This window comes from Abrus precatorius, unplaced genomic scaffold (genome assembly GCF_003935025.1).
Source record: "Abrus precatorius isolate BTA unplaced genomic scaffold, Abrus_2018 Scaffold7, whole genome shotgun sequence".
Taxonomy (NCBI): domain Eukaryota; kingdom Viridiplantae; phylum Streptophyta; class Magnoliopsida; order Fabales; family Fabaceae; genus Abrus; species Abrus precatorius.
In genome coordinates, this window is record NW_020874417.1 from 32,334,275 (window position 1) to 32,346,643 (window position 12,369).

The 12,369-nt window shown below is 29.8% G+C and overlaps 1 protein-coding gene across 1 annotated transcript; it reads left to right on the forward strand.

The window, feature by feature from the left end:
• The first annotated feature begins 1,545 nt into the window (after positions 1 to 1,545).
• Positions 1,546 to 11,957, forward strand: LOC113871117 (pectin acetylesterase 9). Its single transcript, XM_027507910.1, has 13 exons — positions 1,546 to 1,747; positions 1,852 to 1,934; positions 4,308 to 4,437; positions 7,565 to 7,644; positions 9,273 to 9,359; positions 9,483 to 9,607; positions 9,688 to 9,748; positions 10,551 to 10,607; positions 10,683 to 10,760; positions 10,866 to 10,971; positions 11,170 to 11,318; positions 11,624 to 11,734; positions 11,826 to 11,957. Exons 1-12 carry the CDS (start codon positions 1,612 to 1,614, stop codon positions 11,726 to 11,728), a joined length of 1,197 nt encoding a protein of 398 aa, XP_027363711.1. The 5' UTR covers positions 1,546 to 1,611; the 3' UTR covers positions 11,729 to 11,734; positions 11,826 to 11,957.
• The last annotated feature ends 412 nt before the right edge of the window (positions 11,958 to 12,369 follow it).

Sequence of the window (12,369 nt, forward strand, 5' to 3'; positions counted from 1 at the left end):
TCATATAAAATAACATAATAATAATGATAATGACAAGAACAAGATTAGTGTAAGTGCTATTTATAATTAAAACTAAAAATTTATTCCAATCATTATTATTTTCATGCCAATAACTAAAATTAATGGCAATTACTCAAATAGTATTCCACGAAATAGCGATTATTGAGACAAAACATTGATTTTATTTAGAGAATAATGTTGACATTACCTGTCGTAATTTTGTCCCAAACTCATTTATTTAGTTATACAAGAGAACTCGTTGCTCGTAGTCAAAATCTATAATCATTTGTGAGGAAGAAGGGGAAAAAAAATAATCCTCACTAATGACTATCTCTATCTAATATCTATAATCAAAATATTATTAAATTTCATGCTTGATCCTGATCTAATCCCGCTCTCAACTCAACAGTCACCGAGTCAGTTACGCACAGCACAAGTTGGCCAACAAAATGGACCTACCATTATTAGATTCCCAGACTACCAAATACACATATTCCTTTCCTTTCCCAACCTCATCTCATCGAAGACCATCACAACCTCAGATAAAGTGGTTAATTACCTGAAATCCCCACTCACAATTTCATCACTCACGCTATATTCCAAAACTTCCATTCACATTTGTCGAAGACATCCTCCTCTAAGTCATGTGGCAACTATTTGTAAAACTAATTTTTTAGAACATAGAAACACTTGCCATAATAGCTAAAACTTGTTTGTTTGAGTTGTAAACTACTTCTACAATGACCAATCAAAGATGGTATAATTGAAACATAGATCTTCTTAACCAGTATCTTAAAAAATTAATTATTGAATTATGTTAAAGTAAAAAGATGTGTGGAGAGAGAAAAATTTCAGTTACCTGCTGCACTAGATTATCACAGGAAAAGAAAGCAGCAGAAAGATAACCATAGCTTGAAGATTCAACAACACCAAAAGCAAAAACCAAACCCCACGGTAGCAACATGGTTTGGTTGGTTGCCATCTTGGTCCATATTCTGTTACGTGGTGGGTCCAATCCACACTCTTGAACCCCAAAGCTTCCGTCCATTTCCTTCTTTCTCATCTATTTCCCAATATTAATTCCCTCCCTTTCAATACGACAACGCGCACCTTAATTCACTTCACGTCCAACTCGTCTCAATCTCCAACCCCTTCCCCTCCCCTGTTTTCATCACCCAAACAACTCTCACCAAAACGCAAACCTCCCATCCTAACGACGCCGTTTCGTCAAGCTTCTTAAACAAGCACAGATTATTGGGCTTCATTCCTTTCACGGTTCCCTTTTCCATCTCTAGCTCTTATTATTATTATTATTATTATAGTGATGGCGACGCTAATTAATCTTTATCCTTTCCGCTTAAGCAATCAATGAGGCGTCGATTTCACTTACGTGGATTTTCAATCCTGCTTCATTCCAAATTATATACCCTTAGTAGCTCCATCATTTTATCATGCAAATCTAAATCCATTGTGATTTTCCTTTTTTATTCCTCTCCTTCCTGCAAAACCAAGTCCAGACAAAGAGAAAAACAACAGAGCAGTTAGCGCGCGCTTATTTTTAGATCTCGCTTTGTCACTTCTCTTTTTCCGAATTCGAATCCAAGAAAAAACATGATTCCTTTCTTATCTTCCAAGATGAACGTCTTCGTGGCCTTCGCATTTTTCTATCTAACCACGCTGGTTCGCTCGGAAGAGAGGCTTCTGGTGAACATGACGCTGGTTCCGAAGGCTCGTGCTAGCGGTGCTTGTGAGTTATTATTGTTATTTATTTATTTTTCTTCGTTTGATGAATCGTTAATTATTTTGTACAATATTTATTTATTAAAATTTGAAGAGTCGGAAATTTTGTAGTTTGTTTGGACGGTAGTTTACCGGCGTATCATTTGGACAGAGGATTTGGAGCTGGCGAAAATAACTGGCTTCTACAGTTTGAGGTACATTGAACTTTCTCTCTCTCTCTCTTCTTTTCCTTTAAACAGAAATCGAAAATTTTAGTTAAAGGATAGGCATGTGAATGGAAAAAAAAATAAAAAATATATGTGTGATATATCTTATTTATGAGTTGTTAGCTTTGTGTTTTGGAAGTGTTATCATAAAGGAAAATGGCATGTAAAAAGAGAGAGAGTATACAGTGTTGTTTTGCACGAGTAGTAGCGTTTGAAAAAGTGGTGGCGGTGTTTTTCTGGTTTTGGGGAGGAAGTGTGATGATTGGTTAGTTTCGAAATGTCATACGACAGTGTTTTTTTGTCGTCCACCTAGAGTTTTGCGCGCGTACTGCTTTGGGGAACTGGAATCTGCTCTTTTGCTACCCAGTGTCGAGGACGCAATCTATGCTGACGTGCTTATTCTTTATTGGGAAATTGAATTTTTCATTTGGTACACGTCACTCAATTATAATTTTATAAGTTTGTCTCTAGAATATTCATTAATCTTATATATAAAATAATTATTATACATTTAAATGTTAAGTTATAATTATTTATTATATAATTTTTTTTAAATATAATGAAATAATTTTATTTTTGTATATTTTAAAAATATATATTATGTTAATTTTCATATAATAATAAAAGAGACAAATGATTTTAAATGAATATATAATTTTATGAATGATTTTTATAAGAAAAATTTTAATACAAAGTTATATTTTATGAATTTAATTTTTACTATAAATTTAATTAATTATTTTTGAATGCAATGACTTTTTGTTGTATTTTTTATTCTTTTGACATGTAATTTCATTGTTTTTTAATAAATATTTATATTTTTATAAAATATTACCTAAAAATGTTAAATTATTAATTATTTTTTAATCTAGCTTTTTGTGTTAAGATTTCTTTTCACGGTAAATTTTTAAATCTCAATGTTAATTGTTATTAAGAAAAAAATTAAGTTTTCCTCCCAAATCCGTATTATTTATCCTCTAATATTTTAAATTGTTTGGTTATATATATTTTTTAATTTATTCTCTTGAACTTAGATTGAACTAATCATGTTTTTAACTTTATTTTTAAAAGCCATCTACCATATGCGATTTTAACTAACTAAGTAATATGAGAATGATTTTAACATAAACCGATATAGTTTGATTCCTTTTTTTTTTCACGGACATTTACATGTGTCACATATGTATACACAATTTTAAGATTGAATATAGTTACTTTTAGTTAATGTTTTCTTATTTCATTTTTAAAAAAATGAAATAATACGATGATATTATATTTACGCAACAAAGATATTGATTAATAAAGTCTTCTTTATTCAATGTGTAGTTTGCCCCCATTTTAGCCTTTAAGTTAGCGTTGATAAATTAGTAATAAAGAAATCAAATAATTATTTTTTAAATTGAACTGTACTTCAATCAGTAATTTTAAAATGATATCCAATAATTTGGGTTTTAGTTGTTACATTAATCAGGGTGAAGTTAAATATAAAAATTGAAGAAAAAACAAAACCTGCAAAAAGTGACATACGATGCTTTCTCGTTCAAAATATATCCCACGATCCACATACATGGTGTAATCTTTTTTGGTTTACTACCGTCCACCTGCCGCATGCATGGGTTGGAGTACACTCATCATTTCCTTAAAAACAGAAGGAGAGAGATACCCGATTCTCTTAAAGCTTGTTAATTTTCCTGTTTTGTAAAGCTAAAATCATTATACGATAAAAATTACCGGTGATGAAATTATGTGCACGCTTTCCTACATTAATTTGACATTCTTAGATTGCTGATTATGGAAGTTTTCCAACAGGCTAAATGTCTTCAAATAATTCGAATTATAATCCATATATCACTTCTCCTCTTCTAAACTTCGAGTGCTAGGAACCTTGTGATGGAAAATCTTAAGGTTTAAAATTACCTTAATCTCACCTATTTTAAAAAAATTCTTAAAACTTTTCATTTTTAGTCTGGACAAACTCTTCCTATCGTACAAATAATATTACTTGCCTAAACACAGTCAAATTAAGAGTCTTGTACTTAAATAAGCGTGACCACAGGCAACATTCGACAGTCCACACTTTCATAAGCAGTGTCTTCGGAAGCGTAGGGTTAAAGAGAGCGATTTTGATGACCCATATAAAGTGTCATGTCATGTCGGAGGATAAATTAAGTTTCATATGAACTTTGAACCCAAGCAAAGCCATGGAAAATCTGAAATGATTGAATGAAATGACAAAGTGGATAGCACAGCAGCTAGTTAGTTCATTTAACTTGGTGGAGCCTAAATCCCAATTGAAGAAACCCCTTTGCTTCTGCATGCACAAATCATTAATGATAATAACCAATTTATGGTACATGCCAGGGAGGTGGGTGGTGCAATGACTTGACATCATGCTTGGGGAGAGCCCGAACTCGAAGGGGCTCAACACGTTATATGACAAAGTGGGAGGTTTTCTCTGGTATCTTAAGCAACAATGCCACCCTCAATCCAGGTAAATCAACTCTTGCTTTCTTTCTAATTTTTTTCTTCTTTCATTTGGCAATCATTATAACTTTAATTTGAAAGGTCCCTCCTTTGCTTTAATAGAATATATAAATAACTAGTAGGCCAATTTTTCAATAAAAAAACAATGAAAAATATTTCTTTTATGAATTTTTTTCTAATGCGTGAATAACAAAATATATATGTCCTTGAAAGGATAGAATGGATAGTAATTAATAATCACTATAGCTTTTGCGGTAACTTCTTGAACTACTTCGCGTTACACATCTATTTGGGTTCCACTGTGCTCCACCGAGGCCCCCGAGACGCGAGAAAATTGAGGGAAATGAATAGAATCGCATGCCATGCCATCCACTCATCCACTCCATCAAAAGCCCAGTAGCAAGAGCCGGTAGATGCATTAGACACATATTATCTAACGGAACAATCATGTGCGATTAGGTATTCATGGCAACTAAATGAAAAAAAGTAAATATTGGGTTTATTTTTTAATAAAAATAGATTAATGATTTTTTTAAGAATCAGGCAGAAGTATTTATATATTGTAAGTTTATATTTATTTTAAAAACATTTATAATAATAAATGATCAAATTAATAATTTATATATATTAAATAAATGAATATATTCTTCTGTATAAATAATAAGTGAATATTTTATTTATTTAAATTTTATAATAAATAATATATATATATGTGTGTATATATATATATATATATGATTATTTCTTATGGATAGAATAAATTATTTCATATAAAAAGACCGCAATAAACTATGAACACGGTATATCTTTAGGTAGAGACTGACAACGCCTTTTACCAAATATTGTCGGGTATTTATTTATTAGTTTTATGTTCATTGTTTGGTTTGGCTAAATTTTTTTTCCATCAAAATGACAATAAAATGGAAAATATGTTTTTGTTCTGATTTTAAACCCTAATTTGTATTACATAAACAGTTTTACATTTTCAATGATTATTAATAAGTATTAAATAAAAATTTAAAGTATAAATTAAAAATACTTTAAAATTTTTTAAAAGGATAGAATATATATATATATATATATATATATATATATATATAATGTGCGTAGAATATTGAAAAAGATATGTTAAAGAAAAAATTGATTACAAAAACACATACATAATTAATTAAAAGTTCAAATTAAAAGAAAAATATATATTATTCTTTAAAGAGAAATATATCAACAGATTAATTTTTTAATATTTTAATTTTATGCATAAGTGTTGATGCTCATTTATTATATTTGAATATAACTCCTTGCATGTTATTGGTAAAGTTTCAATTTTTTCTCTCCTATTTAAAAAATTTAATAAATGAATACATAATTATTCAAGTGAAAACTTCTCCATACACTTGACAATTTAGAATTAACATAATGATTAACGATTTCAGGGGACATTATAAAAATAGATTTTTTACAATTTTTTTACGAATAAATTTTCATTAGAATTACTTTTTTCTTTTTAGTCTTGTATTTTATAAAAAATTATTAAAAGAGTAAGTATTAAAGATTGACATTTTATATATATATATATATATATATATATATATCTTCAAATGAATCTTTAGTCTCGGATAAAAAAGAAAAGTACGATGTATTTTTTAAGTAAAGTAAAAAATAAAAAAAAAACTATTTTTTTAGAAATAAAAACTCAAATCTCTCTCTTTATTTTTCTTTTAATTCAAATTATATTTTTTCTTTCTTTATTTACTTTTCTTTGATCCAAAGATTAAACTACTTAAATCCCTCGGCTTGAGGGGATGCAACCACCGTAAAAATAAGTGCTATTACTTCCTTAAAATTTTGAATTTCCTCCTCACTGCCTCGGGATAATGTGATATAGACATTAAATATAAGTTCTGCAAGCATTTTTCTAATTGATAACATGATAGTAGGTATTTAGGCGACGGGAACCTAGCTTTTTCTACTGGTCCTTGAAACAAAGCTGTCTTTTGGGTTTACAATCTATAGTTCTCTGACAAATAGGCAATCCAGTTGTGTACAGTCAAGCTCCCCGACAGGGTCATGTTCCTATAGATTCCCTTCCACGGACTCTTGTCTCTTAGATAATAGTATCTTGTTTTTTTTATCTTCCATTTTCCAATTTGAGCTACTATTACGCTCTCTTCTACATAAAGCATTCCGATCATGTATGCTTCAGTTGTCATTTTGGTCCATGACTGTCAGATGACAAAATTGCCATTCCCGTTTCATAACCATAACTCTAAACTCCCCTTTGTTTGTTGTGATTATTTTGGGAATAAAAACTCATCATTACACATATATGTTATTCATTTTTGTTTGATTTATATTATTTCTGCAACGCATTACTGCAATAATTTTTCATAATAACTTCTTTTTTATCACTTTAAATCACATTACTAGTTTGATCACTTACTTTTTTTCAACTTGTTTCTTTTACCTTTCTTTAAACTGTAACAAAAATATAACTTTTTTTATATATAAAATAACACTTATCTTTCTGTTTTCTTTTTCTTCATCCTGCATCACCTCTCGATCTAATCATCATCTTCAGTTCAACAGTCGATGGACATACCATGTTCCTAAATTATAATCTAAATTGTCTGGGGTGATATGAGCATCATAGATGTGAACTAATAATAATTATTGTGCTTTGATCCGTGACCCATGTCTTATTAATTCCTCTTCATGCATGAACAGAAAACTACATTCTCTCACTTTGTAGAATGAAAAAGAAAAAGAAATATTAAATATGCAGACATATTAAAACAAAACGTGAAAAAAGAAGTCAGTTGGCTAATCAACGAAACCTAGAGCTAGCAGATTCATGTGAAAGAAATCCATAGACTTTATACTCTCACGTACCTTTCAAAGTTATTTAATAACACTTTAGTCCTGTACTTTTTTAGTAAAATTTAATTTAAATTATCTACTTTTGAAATATCTAGTGTTATACTAAAATCCAAGCAAATGTAGGAACTTTTTGTCAAATTACCAATAAAAGGAAGTTTTTCTTTTAACCTTATTTATTTCATAGACTTTATCTCTTTTAATGTGTTATGGTTTTTTTATTATTAAAATTTTGAGTTTGTTCGAAAATGCACTGTCAGACTTTTACAATTGGAACCGTGTGAAGCTGAGATATTGCGATGGAGCTTCATTTACTGGAGACGCTGTGTTCAGTAACAAGGTAATTTTCACAAGGTCTCTCCCCAAACAGTTTTTTTTTTTTTTTTTTTAAATTTTTTTAAAGAAGGATAAATGAGTTCTTGCGGTTATATGTCCATGAGATTTTTTTAATAATTTTTTATCACTTTAGAAAAAGATTATTAACGAATAAAACATAGGAAATGCAAATTAATTATTTAATATGATTTGTTCTTTTACAAACATAAAACGAAGGTTTCAATTACTTTTTGTATATTAAAAATTATAAGTTATTGAATACTAAAATATAAAAAATGATTATAAATTTTGTAGGTTCCTATCATCTGGTTTATTTAAAACAACTATTAAAAATTACGAAATCCTAATTATAATATTTTTATATTAATAAATATAATTAAGTTTTTAAATCATATAATTTATAAATGACAATTCTTACATGAAAGCATTTTTATGAGATTTATTAAATGAGATTATTTTTAAAATTATTCTCAAACAAAAATGTTTTTAGAAACTAGTTTTTTTCACTATGCAAGTTTTTTTTTTAAATTTATGTATTTATTTTAAAATTTAAAGTAAATTTAGAATTTTAATTTTAACAATTAATTTTTATTTTTTACTAATAGTTATGATATTTATTTTTTAAAATTTATAAAATTTAAAAATAGTCATATTATAAAATTTTAATTATTTATTAAAAATTAAAATTATTTTAATAATACCTATTCAATTTATGAGAAAAATTATTAAATTATTTAAAAATAAAACAAAAAATTTCCATATATATGATAGTCGACAGACCACAGAAAATAACCAAGTGGTTGCTGACTATTCTTATTATTAACATAACCATTAATTAAGTAAAATTCTTTTATTTTTACGTGTGTATAGTTTTTTTATTGTGACATTTTGTGAGTGTACGATTTTTCATTTTCATATTACTTTTCTTCTCTCATTTTTTCTCAAGAAGAAAAAAATATTTTTATGAGCCTCAGAGTTATTTTCTTTATTATTATTATTTTTGAATCATACAGTACAAATGTTGGTATGATTGACTTGAAAAATGTTTGTTTTTCACAAATAATTATAAAATTTAATTTAGTTTATTTATTTTTCTATTTTCACATTTTAAATTTTTTTTCAATGTACACAACAAAAACCTTCTTAAAAATGAAAAGGTGCAACAAAAGTTGTTTCACTTTTGCTATAAAAATATTATATCTTTTTAAAGAAAAATTACAGTAAAATCATGCAGGAGGGTATTGGATTGAAAGTAATGATATATTTACATCTTTTATGATTGGGGGAATGAAATAGTTACTGATGGGATATAGATCAACAAAACATAAAAAAAAGGAAGAAAAAGAAAATAGAGATATAATGAATAATGTGATAAGAAAAGAAGAAAAATAAAAAAAGGAAGAAAAAGAAAATAGAGATATAATGAATAATGTGATAAGAAAAGAAGAAAAATAAAAAAGAAATAAGTATGAGTAAAACATAAGCGAAAATTAATGTGAAAACATTATTATCATTGGGTTAATAAATTATCTTTACGGAATTTAGTTTTCATCAGCATTAATGAATATCTACTTACATTATAAAACAAAGTTTACTGAATAATGTGACCCATGTTTGTGAGATGAACATCAGACAACAACACTTTATTTCAAAGGGCAGAAGATTTGGGAAGCCATTATCCGCGACCTTTTACCAAAAGGATTGGGAAAGGCACGCAAGGTATACTTTACCTGCTTTCGTTTATTCTCTCAACTGAATACATACATGACTTCCAGTTTAAGTCAACCGATTATATTATATGATGTAAACGGAATTTATAATGCTGCTATTTCTATTTTATAGGCTTTGCTTTCAGGCTGCTCTGCAGGAGGCTTAGCGACCTTTCACCACTGTGATGGCTTAGCCAAGTATTTGCCAACGAATGCTAGTATTAAATGCTTGAGTGATGCCGGTTTTTTTCTTGACGGGTATGTTCAGTCTTAGTCATCTCAACATAATCTTCAGCTTCAAAATATAACACCGCCCCCGTCCCCCCCTCCCCTTGCAGAAGAGATGTAAGTTTGAACCACACTATGAGGTTCTTCGTCAAAAGTCTAGTTCAATTGCAGGTAATCTTCAATAAATGCGCCATATATATATGTACTTGCCTTAAAAAATTGCTTTAATCATTTGACAAGAGTTCATGTATTCCCAAAAGGAGAACTATAAACTTAAATGGCTCAAGGGTATGTGCATTTGGCCTATAAGATATCCGATTTTCATCTTCCTAGTCGACATAACACAACATTTCTTTACCAAATATTAAAAAGTATAAGCAACATATTGTGCGGAAAGAAACTTGGAATTAGCCTTTGTGAAGATACGTATACCACCCAGGAGAGAGATAATCAGTAAAATCATAACACAGGAATGATATAGGGAATCCTACATAAAAAATGCAAAATTAAGTAAGCTACCATATTACTTCAGTTTACTATGGCAATTGAAAAAACAGCGCCACTATTAGGTTTTGTTTTTAAAATATACCTTGCCGAATGGTTCCATTTTGTAGTTGATGTCACTTAGTCCAATGTATGCAGTATTTAGCTTTGATACTTTTCATGACACATTGATTTTTTTGTTGAGCTTAGGCAGAGATAAATGTTCGTATCCGCATTTTATAGGTAGCTGATAGATGAGCTATTGTTTATGTAAAGAAAAGTCTTAATGAAAAGAAAAGCATGATGTTCACATAAATATTAACATTACAGAATAATAATGATCTATTACTTATTCATTACTTGTAAGTTGCAACTCATCACTTCAGTATCTTATAAAATAGTCTCGACGTTCAATTTTCTAATGGCGTAACAAGGAAAAGACAGTGCTTAACATTGAACGAGTCTTGCATGACAAAGTTTTGTGCAACAGGGGATAGAGCAGAACTTGAATCGAAATTGCACTAGAGCGCTGTACTTTCCAGACTTGGTATGTTTTCCCATGAACTTGCATCATTAGCTTTGAAAAATTATACATTTTGACGTTTTTCATGTTTCCATGCAGTGCTTCTTTCCACAATATGCGTTGGGATACATATCAACACCATATTTTATCTTGAACTCTGCCTATGATGTATTCCAAGTAATATTTTTTGACATATTTTGTTCCTAACATCCTATATTGCATATCATCTTAATCCACATAATTGAGGAATTGCGAGATGAATAAAACTGACATTGTCGACAGTTCCATCATATCTTGGTGCCACCCTCTGCTGATGTGCGCGGACACTGGAACCACTGCAAGCTGAACCCTGCGGCATGCACACCAGATCAAATTAATACATTGCAAGGTTCCTCTATAACATTTCTGCCATCAACTCGGCATATTTTCTAATACCTTTCACCAATTGTATCTTCTCAAAAGTTTTTCAGTGTTTGTAAACATGTTAGTATTTTGTCAAAGAAACATGTACTTTACTCCAGTCATGCTCAGAACTCATCCTTCACGTTGTAACTAAAACTGATTTTCCTCAATGCACTTCATTCAGGTTTTAGGCTCGACATGCTTGCTGCTTTGAGACCGTTCTCTATATATTCAAGAAGAGGGGGAATGTTTATAAATTCATGTTTTGCTCATTGCCAAAGTGAATTGCAAGAAACATGGTTTGGGGCTGATTCTCCGAGAGTAAACAACAAGGTACCAACCTTGCTCATTGACTGCGACACATGATGATAAACTTGTTCATAGTATGTGAAATTTTAACTAAATTGTTACGCGAACATTTATATTGTGCAACAAGGTAACTGACTTCCCAAAATATGTGACAATAGGAAAATGAGCTTAAAATATAAAGGATAAAAATATAAGATTGAACTATGCGTCAATATTATATTATTTTGTTGTTTGATTGTTCCGTCCTTTTACAAAAATTGAGATTCTTCGCTTAAAAAGGAAGTGGTCTTTGAATTTTGGGCATGATTAAACTGGTCAATCTTTTACAGACTATTGCAGAAGCGGTTGGTGATTGGTATTTTAGTAGAAACAGAAGCAAGGAAATAGACTGTGCATATCCATGTGATACAACATGTCACAATCTTATACCATAAACTGAGGTAATGCCTTATATAAAAATGTGAAATAGTCCTCTTGGGTGTCTTGGTGACTGTCAAGGCGTTTTGTCTAACTCAATTTGAAATGTTGCAGTTGCAGGTTACTTGGAAGATTAAACTGAGCATTTTTCCTCAGGCTTCTCTATTTCTCATAGAGAAGGTCTTAGTCTGAGTTCTCTAAAAACCGGTTTGAGATTGATTTTTCGTAAAAAAACCATACAAGTACACGATGAAGACTAGGTACATAGAAATTTTTTTGATAGGATAAAAGAATAGGGGATAAAGAAACCGAAAGAGAAAATGTGGTTTGAATGATTTCAATTATTTTTCATTCATTACAAAATATTTTTACTTAATAAAAATAAAATGGCTTTTGTTATTTTTCTCTTATGTCTAAATGCACACCAACTGTATGCATTCTCTCTCTCTCTCCCTCTCTCTCAATTTCTTATCCTGGCACTGGGCACACCATCATTCAATAACATCAATGCATGTGCATTTCAAGTAAATAAATGCACCAAGAAGTTTAGTGTTTCCCCTCGAAATAGCAACTCAAGGCGAGTTTAAGAGTTCAGCTCTCGCTATCTACGTAACTACGTTATTCTACAGTTGTAATTTGCCTTTAGCACATGGACATT